This window comes from Xyrauchen texanus, chromosome 44, assembly GCF_025860055.1.
Source record: "Xyrauchen texanus isolate HMW12.3.18 chromosome 44, RBS_HiC_50CHRs, whole genome shotgun sequence".
Lineage (NCBI taxonomy): Eukaryota > Metazoa > Chordata > Actinopteri > Cypriniformes > Catostomidae > Xyrauchen > Xyrauchen texanus.
Window position 1 is genome coordinate 18282357 of NC_068319.1, and position 18267 is coordinate 18300623.

General features: G+C 38.4%; 1 protein-coding gene across 1 annotated transcript in view; it reads right to left on the minus strand.

Annotated features, from left to right (window-relative positions):
- Positions 1–15708: 15708 nt before the first annotated feature.
- Positions 15709–18267, minus strand: part of ltn1 (listerin E3 ubiquitin protein ligase 1) — a 32761-nt gene continuing 30202 nt past the window's right edge. Inside the window, exon 30 of the mRNA XM_052117735.1 lies at positions 15709–18162. Within this exon, the coding sequence (XP_051973695.1) occupies positions 18100–18162 (63 nt within the window). The 3' untranslated portion in view covers positions 15709–18099. The remainder of the gene's footprint in view (positions 18163–18267) is intronic.

An 18267-nucleotide genomic window follows, 5' to 3' on the forward strand; every position in this document is an offset into this window, starting at 1 on the left:
TGGTGTATTAAGGGTGGGTTTTAGGGCAACACTGCGGGACTCTTGACCCAATAGTGGGAACGCAGATCGATTTTGATCTTGTGGTTTAAGGCCGAGGCTATTGGCCCTGGCTGAGCAGTTGATAGCCCTGCCATGCACTGGCCCGATAGTGAAAAAGTGGCCATTGTTGTACATTATACCACAAGAACTTGTGCTATTTAGCCCTATAAAAAAACAACTTGATGCAGGATATGATGCAGGACAGGCATGGACTACTTTTATGATACTTTTGGTTCTTTTTTTTTAGCTTTAAAGTGAGTCACCATCCACTGCCATTGTATTACAAAGATGCAAAATGTTCTTCATTAAAATATCATTTGTGTTTACTTAATAAATTCATTCTGGTTTGGAATGACCAAGCATCACCAAACCTTTGAAAGCACAGGCCTGTCTGTCAGAAAGCATGCAGATGGCAAATTTAATCAGTACTCTGTTCTACCAATACTTTAGAAAGACGTATAGTTATCAACATGGTACTGAGTTATCTTTTGAAATCCCTACTTTCTGCCAACTTTATAACTTGCGCGTCGGTCTTTGTACACCTCAGGCTGGCTTTCTTCTTGAACACAGAGGCCAGCTACCTGGGGTTTTAATTACTGTTTTTCAATTAGTGTGTAATTCCAACCACCTGCAGGTGGGTTCACTCTGCCATGGCATAACAGCTCTCCGTTAAAACTAATTAAGACCTGGGGAGAGGGACGTACCTGGGCAAGGAAACAATTGTCAGGATTCTATGTTCAGGTGTGGGCCAAAGTATGCAGGTCCTGTTGATTGGACTAAAGTGATGAGACAATAGCAGATAGACAATAGATCAAGAGGATAAGAAAATGACTACTCCTGTAGGTTAGGCATAGAAACAGAGGCCTGATTCTTTGTTCCATGTGTTGTGTAGACACATGGAAGAAAGGTAAAATAAATACGAAAAGCTTATCTTGGACCCAAAGCAAAACTACTAATTTGGCACCACCAAGTCTTGAACCAAGCAGAAAGTATATTGTGAAGTTTTGTATTGTTGTGCCCCATAGATCTTGTTCGAGCAGATGAAACATAGTTGGAAATTCCCCATTGAGCAACTGTATTACTACTTTTTATTTAAACAGGACTGGCATTAAAAACATCACACATTGAATTTGACAACAGCAGGTCGAAAGTTCTGCTGCTGAAATTGGTCTGCTCCTACCAAATATCAAATCACTGACCCCTAATGGCCAAAGCTGGAAGTGTTGTTGATTGTATGGGCAATTTTAGTTCCAGTTTCCAGGTGAAATATCCACAGAGTTGCTCCAAAAGCGAGTATTTTTGTTGTACATTGTACAATATGGTAAACAGGGTAAATATCTACCTCCAGGGCTGGACTGGTAATCTGGCATACCGGGCATTTTCCCGTTGGTCCGATGCACTTTGGGGCCGATCAGGGGTGGACTGGCCATCGGGAGAACCGAGCGGTCCGGTGGGTCGGACGTGAAAAATGAGCCACCGCGTTATGCAGAACGGACCACAAAATGGCATTGCGGTATGCATAAAAGGACAGCGACCCCCCTCCCCCCTCCAGTTGCCATGTAAAATCCCGGGCCCATTTTTCTTCCCAGTCCAGCCCCCTAACCCAAACCTAACCATCAGTGAAATAAAAATTACATTTTACAGCAAAATGAAACCTCAGTCATTGTTTATGTGAACATCATTACTTCCTGGTTCCCATGTGACCAGAACACAACATGCAATCAGTAGCGATTAATGGAAATCTGTTTACGCTTGAATTAATGCAAAAATGTCTGATGGGGGATTACGCTTGTCAGTAATTGGGCTGAATGGAGTTGATTTCAGGGTACATGAATCTTCGTAAACAATTTAGAGTTTGTAATGTTTTTGTATTTTTAATCCTAGCATTATTGTACTTTAAAGTACAGCATTCTAACATAGAGAATGAAAGAAAGAATGGAAGATAGAGAGGGAGAAATGGACAGATATCTTACAGCTTGAAGGTTTTTCAGCCAGTCATATATCAGCAGAATGAGTTGGCCTGTGACAGAGCTTGAAGCACCTTGGATATCAAACCAGCAATTGGCGTCCAGATTTCCTGGGCTGCTCACACACTAAGCATTCCAATAAGCCATTGAGAAATGCTGTTTGCTTCAGGCGGCAACATATCACTGTACGGCCTTGCCACTTGTTGACAACTGTGACCTTGTTAGAATCTATAAGTGAGACATCCACTTTTGAGTCGTAAAAAACGCAAAGCCTTATTACAATTTGTTTCCCCTGGTTCGATCCTTGAAGATAGCCATATAAAAAGATGAAACAACCCCAATCCCATCATCATAGACGTGTCTGACAACCCAAAACATCCATATTTGCAGGGACTCAATTTGTATAGTTTTTTCTTTATTTAGGGGAAGCAATCTAGTGTAATCAATATTCAAATAGTATTCTTGTCATGTTATCAGTTTAGTTTGACTGTTTAAGAGATTTCAGTTCCTCTAATTTTGGATTATGCATAATTATTTATATGTCTGAAAGGTATTATCTTTTTGATTGTGTCTAATCAGTATTTTATTTGATACTGACGGGAAGTTGCATCCTCTACATTCGGAACAAGTGCATGTCTATCTCCCCACAAAGCCCTTACACTTACTTATAGAATCTGCTTAATTAAATTAGTCCACACCTAAACGATTTGACATATAGTATTTTGTTTTAGAAATAGAGAGAGATGTTTAGCACCAACTTAACAAACCCAAATAGACACCACGACACTCATTCTTTTTCAAGAAAGCAATTATTATGGTCAATTACCAATGCACCGTTAAATTAACTCTCTAAGAGAATTTCAGATTATAAATCAAGGTAATTGGCCATTAGGATTTGCTTAATGGTATAGAGAACAAAAACAAAGTTACTTAGATTACCCTAATAATTCTCGTTTCAGAATAAAAAAAGGACCCCCCCCAGCAGATTCTTTGACTTTGATTTTAGCATCTCATCCAGTTTATTCAGCCATCTCGACAGGAAACAGCCTTTCTGCCACCGAGCATGTCATAAACAGGGCCTTATAAGAATTGTTTTCAGCATTACTGTCATGTAAGACACTCTCCCCCTTCAGCTTCCCGCGTGGCGGCCGCCTCAGGCTCCAGCTCAACGCTGAGGCTCTCTGATCTCAAGACCTAGAGGCTATGACCTCATTAGCATACTGACGTAAACAGACTACGCTTTCCATAAACAACAGCCTCGCACCGCATGAACAAAGGATGATGTGGGCAGAGGTCGTTCTCTCCTGCTGATCCACGAGCAGCAATGGAATTTCGATTGTAATGAATAAAGGTCCGAATAAGGGGACCATGGCTGGTCTGGGGCCAGCGCTGGCATACAAACTCTGCTCTGTTTACAAATCTGACACATACGAATGCAAATTTACATTACAGCCTATCCACTCTAGCCTGTGGCAGTTTCGTGTGGTGGTGTTTCACTGTGGTGTAGGTTCAGGGGTTAATTTGGGCCAGTGTCGTGCAATATTCAGAATTGGTATTCTCCTCTGTGCTTGAATAAATCATCTCACAAATTCACTTTATGGCAATGAATGTCTTCCATTAATATTATTAAATTATATATTATAATATTATTATACATATAATATCATATGTTACCAAAGCTATATGAATACGTATCGTTTTTCAGCTAACTGCATAAGGTTGGTCCAAAATCGCATACTTCTGCACTATTCTATACCATTTTTTTAGTGTAAATGTTGTACAGGCTTGGGGAGTAACAAAATACTTGTAACGGTGTTACATAATCAGGATACAAGAAATACGTAACTGTAATCTTGTTACAGTTACATAAAAACCCAACGTATTCAGATTAAAGTTACATAAATAAACAAAAGATCCTCCTGATATAAAACGATAAAGGCCGCTGCTTGCTTTATAGAGGTACAGATATGATAAGATTTGTGCTGGAGATCTCTTCTGGTTCTCTGTCGCCACTTACTATCGCATACCCAAATAACATCTGTCTCACATCAAAACTGTGCTCTCAAGGCAAATGTGGTCAAACCATTAAAAGTTATGTTTCGGGGCCTGGGTAGCTCAGCGAGGACTGACGATGACTACCGCCCCTGGAGTCATGAGTTCGAATCCAGGGTGTGCTTAGTGACTCCAGCCAGGTCTCCTAAGCAATCAAATTGGCCCGGTTGCTAGAGAGGGTAGAGCCAAATGGAGTAACCTCCTCGTGGTTGCGATTAGGGGTTCTTAATCTCAATGGGGTGCCTGGTAAACTATGCGTGGATCACGGAGAGTAGCATGAGCCTCCACATGATATGAGTCTCCGTGGTGTCATGCACATCAAGCCACATGATAAGGGATCCGCCACCCAGACTGAGGTGAGTAACCACACCACCACAAGGACCTAGTAAGCAGTGGGAATTGGGCATTCCAAATTTGGGGAGAAAAGAATCATCGCAATAACCACTGGACTATTATAATTTTTGTGGAAATTCCGACATTCTTGTCTCTTCATTGGAGAAAGGGGAAACAACATTAGTTCATTGCAATTTACCTTCAAGCTGTGAAGATACAGTGATTTTCCATATCATTTAAAGAAGAATTTAAAGGTAAGACCCACTTGAAAATAATGTTAGCAAAGATAGCGAAAAGTAGTCATAAGTGTTCCTTAATTTCGCCGTCTGACCGTCTATCAATCGTTTTCACGGGAGCAGGAATAGAAACGGAGAAAAGACCACTCCCCCGGCAAACCGCCCTTATTCTGGTACATAGGAACCCTACTGTCAAATCTTTAGTGTGACTTCACATTTCCATCTTAACTTCAGTTGAAACTCTAAAATTGTTCTTAGAAATGCATTCATGTCGTAATGACAACAGTAATAGGGACAGCATTTCTTTTTTTCTTCGTTAAAAAAATCTGGATTGTACACATGAACACTGAAAATATTTATTGTTAAGAACAGTTCAAAAGTATGGGTGAGGGAGAAATACTGGCAAATGTAAAAAAATATATCATAGAAAGTTGGAATAAGTAAATCAAGACACATTAAAAAGGTATAAATATATTTTGATATTTTTTTTAAAACAAGATAATAATAATAATAATAATAATAATAATAATGATGATGATGAAGATAGCATGTAGTCTACCTATTAGAGTTGGAAGTTAATGTATGGTCAGTGCCAGTTAGTCTATAATAATAGCTACATCACTCATAACATTATTCAAACACGGTTTGTTTGCATTCAGAAGGCAAGATTAAAACATTGTTCTTCTCTTGACTTTATTCACAAATTCGATCTTGAGGTAATCAAAAAAATAAATAAAATTAATCTGATTACATTAATTGAGGTAATTGGATTACGTTACTGATTACATTTTACTAAGTAATCTCTATTTGTAATGGATTGTGTTTAAAAAGTAACTCTCCCAACCCTGCATAAAGCAGTTATTACATGGTGATTTTACACAAGTGTAACAGTTAAATTGGCCTGGCTGTTTTAGAAGCAAGCTTCCAGTAGCTGGTCAACTAAATAAAGTGAAGCTTTCAAGTAGAGTATAGAGTTAACATAACAAAATGTACCATCCTCCAGCGTGGCTGAGTTCAGGGCACTCTCCCTCCCATTGCTAGCCGGTTTAGATAGCGTCCATTTGGTCGAACCACTTCCACTTTTCCTTGATGGTTCTGTAGTCACTTTTAAGCTTTTTTAACTTTTCCCTACACTGTTGGTAGCCGTGTGCGGCCAACAGCTGAAACACTTCCTGAGAGACTTTTTCATTTCGATCATCGCTAACGAGAGGAACGTCTGCACCTCGCTTTATTGACCACGGCTTGTTCACAATTCCAAAGTCGCGTGAACAAATGATACTGTTATCGCTATTGCTAACTTTAAAATCCTGCAGTGATCTGCAGGATTTTTGACGTCACATTTAGTATCGGCTCGCCTCGCTTGGAACCTCGACCGAGGTGGTACTAAAAAAAGTATCAGGTACCAGGTGCTATCCACAGTGGAAAACTCCAAAAAAGTAAGCTGAGTCGAGTTGAGTCGAGTTGTACTGTGCAGTGGAAAAGCCCCTTTTATGCACTCAGCGATCGCTGCTTGCCCTATGTAGCAGAAGGTGTGGGGTTACCTAGCCGCGATGCTGGTCTGACAAAATAATCATAATTAATTGTGATTATGCAAACTAGTGAAACTTATGTGAAGACGTCAAATGACCTGATGCTTTACCATCATTTCACACTGTGTGAATTTATACTCTATTTGAGTTAAAAGTGTTGGACTGAGGTTGGCTAACATGATAAAGCTAGTGGCAACACATCGGATGCATTTGAAACATCACTCATGTCATCGAAAAACTGTGAATTTCTCTTTGTAATAAAAAAATGTAAACACAGTTTTGAAAATTCATAAAGGCTACTAGATGGCTTAGTGCATAGTGTAAGTGCACAGTGTTGTGTATCATTTGGGACATAGCTTGTTTTTCAGCAAACTACTTAAGATATTGTCTTACTGTCTTTGCATACCTCTATCCAATTGGCATGCAAGCTTAGCATATTGCTAGCAGATTAACCTGCCATATTAGCATGGCTTACTGATTAGCCTGCTAACCTAGCATATACTCTATGCAGGTTACTTCACTAACAATTTTGTCAACTAGTTAATATTTGTAGCTATCGCTGATTGCCCAAGAAGCATATGGGCACTTGCAACATACTGTAACAAAATATTAATCCAAGTAACAGTTATTTTAAAGAAATATAGCAGAAACATTCCTTTCAAGCTAAATATTTCACCACAAATACTGTAGTTGTATACGTTTTCAAACTGTAAAACAAAAGTAATGTTGTTAAAGCTACACTATGTATGATTTTATTGTTAGAAATAAACTAAATTTAAGTACAACAACAATACATCTTCCAAACCATGTTTTTCCTTACCCTGACTCACTGTGGTAAGACTATAATAATGATTTATATTTTAGAGCTGTCAGGACGGATTTGGCAGGAAATTGCACACTTCCGTCATTCGCCAGTGTGTGTTTACATCATATCCGTAAATAAAGAAAATAAGGTCCAACTACTACAGCCACTGCATGTGCATTGATAGGTGTGGTAGTAGTTTGAGGCTGAAAGCTTGTAGCCACAGCAAAGGGGCAACATTGACAATGGATGATTAAAAAAGGCAACCCTCTGGGGAATCACAGTTTTTACAATAAAGAAACCTATTAAAGGATCTTAAATGATTTAAAACTAACCCAGTGAAGTTTTGCTTGCTGGATAGGTCATATATTTTATTTGAGCTATAGTTAGCCCGGTAGCTCTTTTAGCACGGTAGTTCTTTAAATAGCAATATGGTGGCTCAGTGGTTTGCACTGTCGCCTAACATCAAGAAGGTCCTGGGTTCGAGTCCTGGCTCAACTAGGGCCTTTCTGTGTGGAGTTTGTGTGGAGGTGCTCTGCTTTCCCCCCCACAAGTCCAAAAATATGCAGGTTAAGTGAATTGGAGACTCTATATTGCCCCGTGTGAGTGAGAGTTCCCCCCCAAAAATATATTCGCAGACTATTGCGAAGTAGAAAGAGAGTTCGTTAGATAGCATTAGCCACTCTTATGGGGCATTTTATTATGGACTGTGATACTGCAGTGCTTTCAATTTCATTTTCAAGGAAGGAAGGAAAGGACTATGGAAAAAATGTACTTTTATGCTGGTACAAATGCCAGTAACTAAGCCAGTTACTATCTTGGTCTATTTACCTGCTGTCTTAAGTCATTTTTGCCGTATTTTTGTAATGCTTTTTGTTTTAAAACAATGTTTTGTTTTGTTTTTTTGAGGGAAGTGGGTGAGTTTTGTCGTTGTGAGTGACATTCACAAGATGATCACCTGTAACCATGGTTACCACTCCTCCAACCATCAGATTAATTTGCATAGAAGAGCAGAGTCGAAGCAGTTTTATGCTTCAACCACTAAAGGGCCAAAAGTTACATATTGTAGCTTTGATTGAAGACTTTCTGGTTGTCAAACTTTGTGAAACATGTCCATATTTAATGTGACGAACTACTCCTGTGGTTACTCTGCTAGGATACCTGTTTGAATATGAGGGGAACATTAAATACATTTATAAAAAAATTGCCTTTTAGGATCAGTTGGATAGAAGTAATTGAAATGTGAATTGTGAGTAGAGGACTAGCTTTGTTTCATTGCAGATGGCACTTGGTTTGATATTTTGTTATCTATGCAATGAAATTCATACATGTTTAAATGTGACTAAAGAGTCCAAAAAGAATTTGGGCCGACTATAAGTTTGTAGTACTGACACAGGGTTCCTCTATCTCAAAAATCGCAATTTAATCCATGTGTACGGTCCCATGTAGTGGAGGACTGCAGAGGCCTGACGCTAATGGCCCCCCTCTTAAGAGGCTCTTTAGCCGAGTTGCAGTGCTTAGCCTCTCCCTGGGCTCTCCATTTGTTCTACCTCTGCAGCACAGTCACAGCAAATAAACAACTTAAAGCATGGAGAATGGCAGCTCCTCTCTTCTCTCATCTCTAATTTAGATATCCCGGCTTCACAGCTGAGGGAGATTAAAGAGTGTGGCACATGGGAGTCGGCCTACAGCCACAGCAAGAAGCCATCTGGGTACATATCACAGACTTTTCTCCACCCCACTCCCTCCTGCCAACCAGAAAATGGAGACGGACAGCATGAGCTGACAAAAATGGTAGATTAGATGGCTCCAATGAGGGGTGAGTGAGTTAGTAGAATGTATTTGGAAAGCAAAGACAACTACACCGCCTGGCCAAAAAAAAGTCACATACTCTAATATTTAATTGGACCGCCTTTAGCTTTGATTACGGCGTGCATTCGTATTGGCATTGTTTCGACAGCCTTATGCAAAGTCACAACAGTTATTTCAGTCCAGAGTTGCATTAATTTTTGGCAGAGATCTTATATTGATGACGGGAGAGTCGAACACCTCCATAAAGTCTTCTCCAGCACATCCTAAAGACTTTCAATGGGGTTAAGGTCAGGACTCTGTGGTGGCCAATTCATGTTTGAAAATGATTCCTCATGCTCCCTGAATCACTCTTTCAATTTCCTAAGTTGTTTTCTTTGCTTGATTTTGCCCCTTCTGAAACACAGTAACATCTTTTCCATGACCATGGGATACATCTTCCAACATGGTTAAGAAATGAGAAGATACACACTGCATCAGTAAGGGTATAAAGAATTGTTGCCAGCTGAAACAAATTAATGACTGCAATAATGATCCAATCATAGGCTCGTATGTGCTTATTTAAAGGGGTCATGACATGAGAAACCAAATTTGCCTTGATCTTTTGGTATATAAGAGGTCTTTGTATCATTAAAACGTCCTGCAAGTTTAATATTTTAAGACGTCCACCCCATTCTAAACGAATCATTTATTTAATCAAACTCAAAATACAGCTCGTTCTGGATTCATGGTTAGAAGTGACGTGTCGGTTAGAAGTGACGTAACAGCGTTTGCATATGACCGCCTCCAGCACAAGATAACTACGCTTTAAGCGCAAGACAGCTACGCTCATTTCGTATCGCCGTGCGCCTCACAAGTGTTCAGTCGATGGACAGCGAGCTCTGACAGAGACTACTTGTGCACAGGAAAATTACGATGCCACACAGATGTGCTGTTCCTGGCTGTGGTCAAACAAAACCTCTGAATAAGCTGCCGAAAGATCCAGACGTCAGGGAAAAATGGATGCAGTTTATTTTTTGCGGACGTCCCAGTCACGGCAGTGTTAACTTAAGCGTTTGTTCTGTACATTTTAAGGATGACTGTTTTGAGAACAAATCTCAATATGATGCTGGCTTTGCCAGAAAACTGTTGCTCAAAGATAAGTCCGTGCCGACTATTCTGGGAACAACGACGACGCAAACTGTAAGTAATCTATTTTAAACTTTAAACTACTTTTTAAAGCGCAATTTCATTCATTATGAATAATCAGTGTTTTTACTTAGTTTACTTGCATATTGTTCTGGCTGGGGCGTCAATAATTGATACATAGGCACTGACGTTAGCCAATCATAACAGTGGGCGTTAACACTGAAGTCTTAAATGGAAAACGCCCCCAAAACAGACTGTTTGAATCAGAGGATGAGAAACAGGGTGGGAAAAGGTCATAAATCACTAGATTTTAAAAGTTTTTCTTAAAAAAAAAAAACATTAATACTATAATTGCACCTAAGGGAACATAATAATACAATAAAAAAAACCATGTCATGACCCCTTTAAATAATAATTATCCAAACAGCAACTTTTTTTGGCCGGGCAGTGTATGTTTAAGTATGAGAGTGTTACAGTGATTTTACCATGGTTAAGTGGTCAAGTATGATACAAACCATTTAAACTCTCATTTTAGCAGAAAAAACAATAGGGGCATGATGCCCATTTTTTTTCCAGATCAATGAAATTATTCAAAAATACATTTCATGCGATTTGCACCAAACAATTATTGGAGTACTGTACACCTTTTCTATGATAAACATGTTTTCAAGTGCTGAGTTTTTTTAATGTTTTCTGGGACTCAAAGAAAAATATTCATGTGTGAACATTAGAGCTGTCATATGCTGTTAATTTAAAAGGTTTACCACATACATTTTAATAATAAAACGAATTTACTGTTTATACGTACAATTTTCTTAATCGTTATTAATGCTTTTACAGTTCCAAACAAGGCTTTGTTTGGGAAATATTAATAACGCATTATATTATTACATATTATATTTTTTTCTTTCCTAAAAAGGAAATAAATGCATTTTGACAGGATTATGTGTCAAATTTAAGCACTTTTCAAATCTGTGATTAATCACGATTAAAAAAAAATAGCGGCTGACAACACTAGCGTGGATACAAGTGTATCCTGGGTCATTGATAGAGCATTATTAAGGTCAACTGGATGGGCGCTAGGTAGTTATGGCCAATTAATGTGTGGTCACAAGTTTACTCATATCAGTGTAAGACTTCCAGAGCTGGAACCATCCATTGCTGAAAGTTTTTCGTCTAACATTACGTTTTTTTGTATAGGGTCTAAACCCTCTGATCTGCTACAAATTGTTTCCACGATGCATTAGAAACAAACATACAGTACATACTATACATTTATTGTGAGATGACCATCTTTTAACTTGTAACTCTTGTTCAGTCAATGTCATAACAACAGAACTCCAAGATGAAATTGGATAAATTCCCATCTTTCACCTTCTGCTAATAGGCACAAAACACACACACACACACAAACACACACACAAAAGCCTATGAGAGTGGAAAAGTGACCTCATCAAACAAGGGCATTTCCATATATAGCAAAGTGGAGCACTACACAAAAAATGAAAGGCAGAACAGTGAAGCCCATCTCTCTCCACTAGGGGTCAGCCAAACCACTGGCCATACAAATTGGCTATTTTAATGTCAATAATGAAAGTGGAGAGAAGGCAGGGGAGAAGAGAGAAGAGCTGGCCTGGTTTCATTTTACTGGCAGAGCAGCAGTGACATGTTGGTATTTAGAGAGCTGAAAAGAAGCCTACATCGCTGAACTGAGGCGTGACAAATCTGGAAGTACCAGCAGTCTTCAAATGGGTCAGGATGGACTGAATATTTACTAGGCCCCGCACACTAGTTCCTGCTGCAGCAGCATTATGCTGAAAATTTAACATGCAGCTCTGGCCCTGCCTACGCTTTTCTCTCTACACACACACACACACACACACACACACACACACACACACACACACACACACACACACACACACACACACACAACTGGTAGGAAAAACACTGATTGCATTAAGATTTTAAGAATTTCTGTGGAGATGCCGAGAATGTTCTGAGACCTTGTGGCCTTTGGTTTAAGTGAGTGGGTTGATCCATAATGCAGCACTAGGAAACATTATACAACAAACAAGAGCCTCCATACAAATTCATAAAGAGTGTTGAGGTCAGTATTGAGATGAATGGTTGGGGTATTGAGCTTTACAACATTCTGGAGTTAAATTCAGGTCCAAACTCCATAATAGACAACTTGAATGCAAAATAAAATGCTTTATGTTTCAATGGTTTTATTATAAATAGACATGAGAATAGCACTAGGTTGATCACAAAGTTGACAGACAGACAGACATTATTGTAAAAAGGGGAGAAAAAGTGAACTGTACTCAGGGGCATGTACCGATGTCTCGCTCAAGCAATCAATTGGTAAGGCTTCAGAAAATTTAACAAGTATCAAGTGCTCAGACATGCTTCTCAAAGCATTGAAGCCTTAATTAATTATTTATGTTGATCCAATACTTAATCATTTACCAAATAATTTGGTTCAATTGGACTCAAAATGGCGCAGAGTATGGCTGCTGCGTTGCAAGCTCCGACACAACACTGCAGTTTATTGTTTGTTTTGTTTACAGTTTTTTGTTTTTTTGTCTTGGATGTTGTCTGCCTTACTGTATACGACAGACAAACTCTTTTGGAAATTGGTTCAGTTTGCTGACGATACGACGGTGGTAGGTCTGGTCACTGACAATGATGAAACGCTGGTGTCAGGAGCACAACCTCTCCCTCAATGTCAGTAAAACCAAGGAGCTTGTAGTGGACTTCAGGAGGAAAGACAGAGAACACAGCCCCATCACCATTAATGGAGCACCGGTGGAGAGAGTCAGCAGTTTCAAGTTCCTATGTGTCCACATCACTGAGGAGTTCACATGGTCCGTCCACACTGAGGCCGTTGTGAAGAAGGCACACGAGCGCCTCTTCTTCCTGAGACGGCTGAGGAAGCTTGGAATGAACCACCACATCCTCACACGGTTCTACACCAGCACTGTAGAGAGCATCCTGACTGGCCGCATCACCGCCTGGTATGGCAATAGCACCGCCCACAACCGCAAAGACCTGCAAAGGGTGGTGCGAACTGCCAGACACATCATTGGAGGTGAACTTCCCTCCCTCCAGGACATCTATAACATCCTAGCCATGGGCTGCTCTCACTGCTACCATCAGGCAGGTGGTATCGCAGCATCAGGACCCGCACCTGCCGATTACGTGACAGCTTCTTCCCCCAAGCAATCAGAATTTTGAACACTTGATCTCTCACGATCAATAATTAGCACTGCACTTTATTAATCTTATTATCTCACACTGGACTGACTTAACTATATTCTCCAAAATACATCTACTGTATATATATTTTTTATATACTCTTATTTTTATTGTATGTGTATTCTATTTTGTGCGTATTTTTTACTGTATTGTATATTATTATTGTGTTGTGTAAGTATGTGTACATTTGATATGTAAATTGTGTTGTGTAAGTATGTTGTTTATTGTAATTGGTATATGTCTCATCACTGTCATGACTGCTATGTTGCTCCGAACTGCACACAAGACTTTCACCTACCGTTGCGCTTGTGTACATGGTAGTGTCACAATAAAGTTATTTGATTTGATTTGATTCAGGTCTCCAGTAGGCTTTACATTAGCCATTTTTGCCAGTGGAATCAGTATCACATCTACCTCAAAGGAACACTATCTCACCCTGGGTAACTAATAAATAAACTTATGTATACAAACCTCTTTTTGACAGAGTGAATTCATAAAAACCTCCCGAAAAATGAATAAATAAGGCTTTCAAAGAGTACAGATCCCATGCGCATGCCATCCAAACTTGCAATAACAGAATACAATGCTGCTGCCTAGTGGTTCAAATTGCTCTGTAGCTTTGTTGAAAATGTGTCCTTTTTTTCAAAGTTTAAATACTTTCATTAAATCAGCTTAATATGCAGAGACAAATATAAGTAATTGGGGGAACATGTTTGCCATTTTGTTTAGTGCAGAAATTACACACTTCACCTTTAAATATAATTATATTATATAAAATATAATTGAGGACGGAATTCCACACTTGAAGCTTATGAACAAAGAATGGCCAGTTTTAAATATATTGGGGTCCTTAAAAACCATGTCTGCTCAGGCCAGGCCAGTAAATACATGTCATGTTTAATTTGCTAACGACTTCCAAACAAGCAAGTAGTGAAAACAAAGCTTCCATTAGAACAACAAATGACTCGAATGGCGACGAGAGAGACCTGATAACCACTGCCATTTCGGCGCCAACAGCAGCCTTCTAATTGGTCGGGTTTCCAAGAACTAGCGTCAAAGTTGTTAGCATTTTACAGTTACACTGAAATTATTATTGGCATTCCAGGCCTAATAAATCAGATAAAAGACTTGAGGAAATAAGGAGATTGTTGTGTCAGAGTGCTTGTTATACGTGTGAACTCTGCAAAACTTCCCCGGGCAAATTCTAGAAGGTTGACCCTCTTATTGCGGACTTCCCCCTTTTTTTCTTAACTGACTTCTCTTTCCCTTATCGCAAAATTTAAGTTCAGCCAAACATTTAAATTGTCATTATTTATTTACCCTCATGTTGTTCCAAACCCAGGACTTTCTTTTGTGAAACACAAAAGGAGAATGTTCACGCTGCTTTTTTCAAAACAATGAAAGCGGATGGGGAACAGGGGTGGTCAATCTCCATAAAGGACAAAAAAGCACAATAAAAGTGTCAGAAAAGCAGTCCTTAATACTTGTGTGCTATTTTCCAAGTCTTCTAAAGTCATGTGATAGTTTTGTGGAAGAAAAATACCTAAATAGAAGCTGTTATTACTAAAAATCTTGACATCTGCCCTAGCTCTCCTCTCACTTTTTTCTCAAACAGATGCAGTTTTTAAGGTTAATGCTTTATCAAGCTTTAAATCAACAAAGCCTACCTCCCTACCTTAAACCTAAACATAACCGATAGTGTCAAAAGCAAATGTAAGATGAAAAATGTAATTACTGAAGAAACCACATCATTTTGTGGTGCTTTTTTTACACTTTCGGCACACGTATCACAACTGCAATTGGATGGAACAGAGCAACTACTTCATTGGTTTCAGCTTTTGTGTTTCATGGGTTTTGAAAGACATGATGGTGAGTAAATGATGGCAGGTGTAATTATTGGAACAAAACTCCCTTTAGGGCTGTCCTATTAGTCAGGAAGCAGGACAAGAATGTATAAGTTTCCCCTCGCATAATATATCCCAAACTTCACAATCCTGTCTCCCCGATGCTCATTGTAGTCTTTACCGCTATTGATTTTTTCATCATAGATAAGGCAGCTAAATCTCCTAGAAAGCACCCAATCTCCACCCTGAAGCATAAGCTTCCTCCACATGCAACGGCAAATGATCTTTTCTTTCTGGTTTTGTTGGACCTCTTCCCAGTCCCCTCTCAAGAGATAAGCTTCTGTCATGCCATATAGAGTAGGAGAGAGAGCAACCAGACTGAATAAGGGTGACTGAAAACAGCAAGTACAGGCTTTGCATCTGTCATCATTTACTCACCCTCATGTTGTTCCAGACCCATATGACTTGGAGATTTTATGCAGAATGTTGGTGTCAGTCACCATTAGGGCTGTCACATTTATGAAATTTGGCTAATGATTAATTGTCCAAAAATGAATAATAGTAAATATGATAAATTGTCTGTTTTGAGGGCTTTTGCCATTAATTGGCATACAAACTGTTATACTTCTTAAGGTGTACGTGCTTCATGTTATTTATTCATATTTAACAGGGAATGATATAATACAAGTTTGATAAATGATTTTCTTTAAGGCTTTAATACTTATAAATGACATGAAAACAATATTGTAATACCTTAAAATAATCCAAATAAATAAACGTCTCTTTTACATTTACACTGTTGTTTTCAGAACCCAGCCAACCTGAATATCTATTATATTATATTATGCAATAGTAAAATATATCTGTCCTAAATTATTCACTTTCACACATTATTTTAAGGCTCTCCTATTAAATCCACGAGTCCTTATTTCGCATGAAGGAAGACTTTTAATATTCTTCATTCTATTATCTCCACAGAAACACAGAATAAGTAGGCATCTCCTGTCACTGTGTCTCATTAACACTGCGTGTATAAACCCCATCGACCAAGAACTTTTGACATTAAGCAAACATTAGATTAAAAAAAAAAGTGAAACCGGAGCACTTTGCGTTCACTATTAAACTCATCGTGGGAGTTTGGCGTGAACCTCCACAGACAGCATATGCACCTCAACACTTCTGAAGCGGTTAATCTTCCGAGTTCATTCAATTTCATTGCATTTTTATTTCAAACAAGTTAAAGTGAGTGGTGACCGAGACTGCCAGTCTTCCAAACATCTCTTTAAGCATTGGTTTAGAAAAGAATTCAACATGTAATATTTGTTACAATGTAATAACTGCATTATAAAAACCAAATTCTTTATCTCTACAGTATTCTATCTGATTGTTTAAGTGAATGAGTTTCGGACCGTAACACTGCCAGTAAATCAAATTCAAATGTGTCAAAGCCATCTTCATGGCTATATGGTGGTTTGACAGAAAATTCTGTACGGTAAACCCATACATGTACTCTGTAAATACTGAGAGTTATCTCAAACTAATATATATATATATATAAAAAGAAAAAGAAAAAGTTTACTCTATTTTTAAGTTTTTACTATTTTTAATACCATTACTCTCTAAATTCTAAAGTTGTCATGAATAAAAAACATTTAAGCTTACTTGTAACTAGTTAACGTTACTTAAATTAAGTTCCGTTTATTTGAGCCAAATCAGTATATTTACTTTGAAAAAGCATGCAAACCGATTGCATTGAAAAATCTAAGTAAGGTCAACTAATTCGATTTTACAGTGTATGGGAATGAAGATCATAGGCATTTTCTGTCTCACCTGTCAGATACCACATAAGTTACAAAAGCTTAAATAAAATGAACTGGGTTTAAATATTAAAGAGACATCATAGATTTGTTCATATTTGTTTCAGGGAGTGTCTAAATCATGCAATACATTTGGCACTTCAGTGGAAATCTCTATCAAATATTAACAGCTGAGCAACAGATGGATTTAGATGTCCTTTGATCATGTTTGAAAAATGACTCTTCAATGCGTGTCTTCCTTATACCGATGCAAATTGTAGCTTTTCCAGTGAACACCACAAGCTTCTACAAATTGCAAAAATTGAGGACATGCATTCACAACCATGCAGAATATGTAGGAAAAAACATATGATAAACTATTATAAACATCTGTATTTAAGGGGCACAAATTGTGTTTTTACAGTCCATGACAACTAAAGATCAAAGCAAGCACAAATTACTGCTGCATACAGCATTTCAAAAGAGCATTATGTGTCATTATACAGAGTATCATCAAGCTGAGATTAAAAGCCAAAACTCAGTCCTTTATTTCTACACAGGTTGTTGGTATGTTCCCACATTTATCACAGCAAAATACATTTTTTCCATTTAAATTGAAGTTGTAAACAGCTTAATTACAAGCCAAATATCTGTAACCAGATGTGTGGTAAACCATTTTGCCATCTAGGATATTTTTTATTGAATTTAAAGGGATAATTAACCCAAAAAATAAACAATGTCATAATTTGCTCACCATCTTATTGCTCCAAACACATTTGACTTTCCCTATTGCATGGAAATCAAAAGGAGTTATCTAGTCCAAGCTGCTCTTCTACATACAAATGAAAGTAAATGGTAACCACGACTGTCCCTGGTCCCTGTCGACTTGCATTATATGGAAAAGAGCAGCTTGGACATTCTGCTAAATATCTTTTATTGTGTTCCACATAAGACCGTTAGTTATAGCATGAGGGCAAGTAAATAATGACAGATTTAAAATTTTTGGGTGAACCAACCATATATTATAAATCCATAAATTCAGTCTAAAGAGGCACACCAGCTAAAACTTATTCAGCCTTCATTGTACTGTTCAGTTTCTTGTCTTTAATCCAATTCGGTGCTGTATTCCAGCATTTTGACTCTTTGTTCAGTAGTTCCTCTGTTTTATACAGAGGTTATTGGGTGCATCTTCGGAATCAGAAACTAAAAATATGTACAAACATACGAACAGAACATTTCTCTCTGACTCAGCTATTCGTAGAGGACGTCATTCATCAGTTACTTGCGTCCATGGAGTCAGCGCTTAGAAGAAAGTCTCTCGGCACAGAGGACACGTAGATTTGTTGCTAGATGTGAACCACTTATACTGTGAAATGAAAGGAAATGGAAACAACCAATCAGTGAGAAGCAAAAGTGTTCCGGAACATTCAAGGCTGCAGTTTATGTTGATTCTGAAATATGTGCAGAAGAT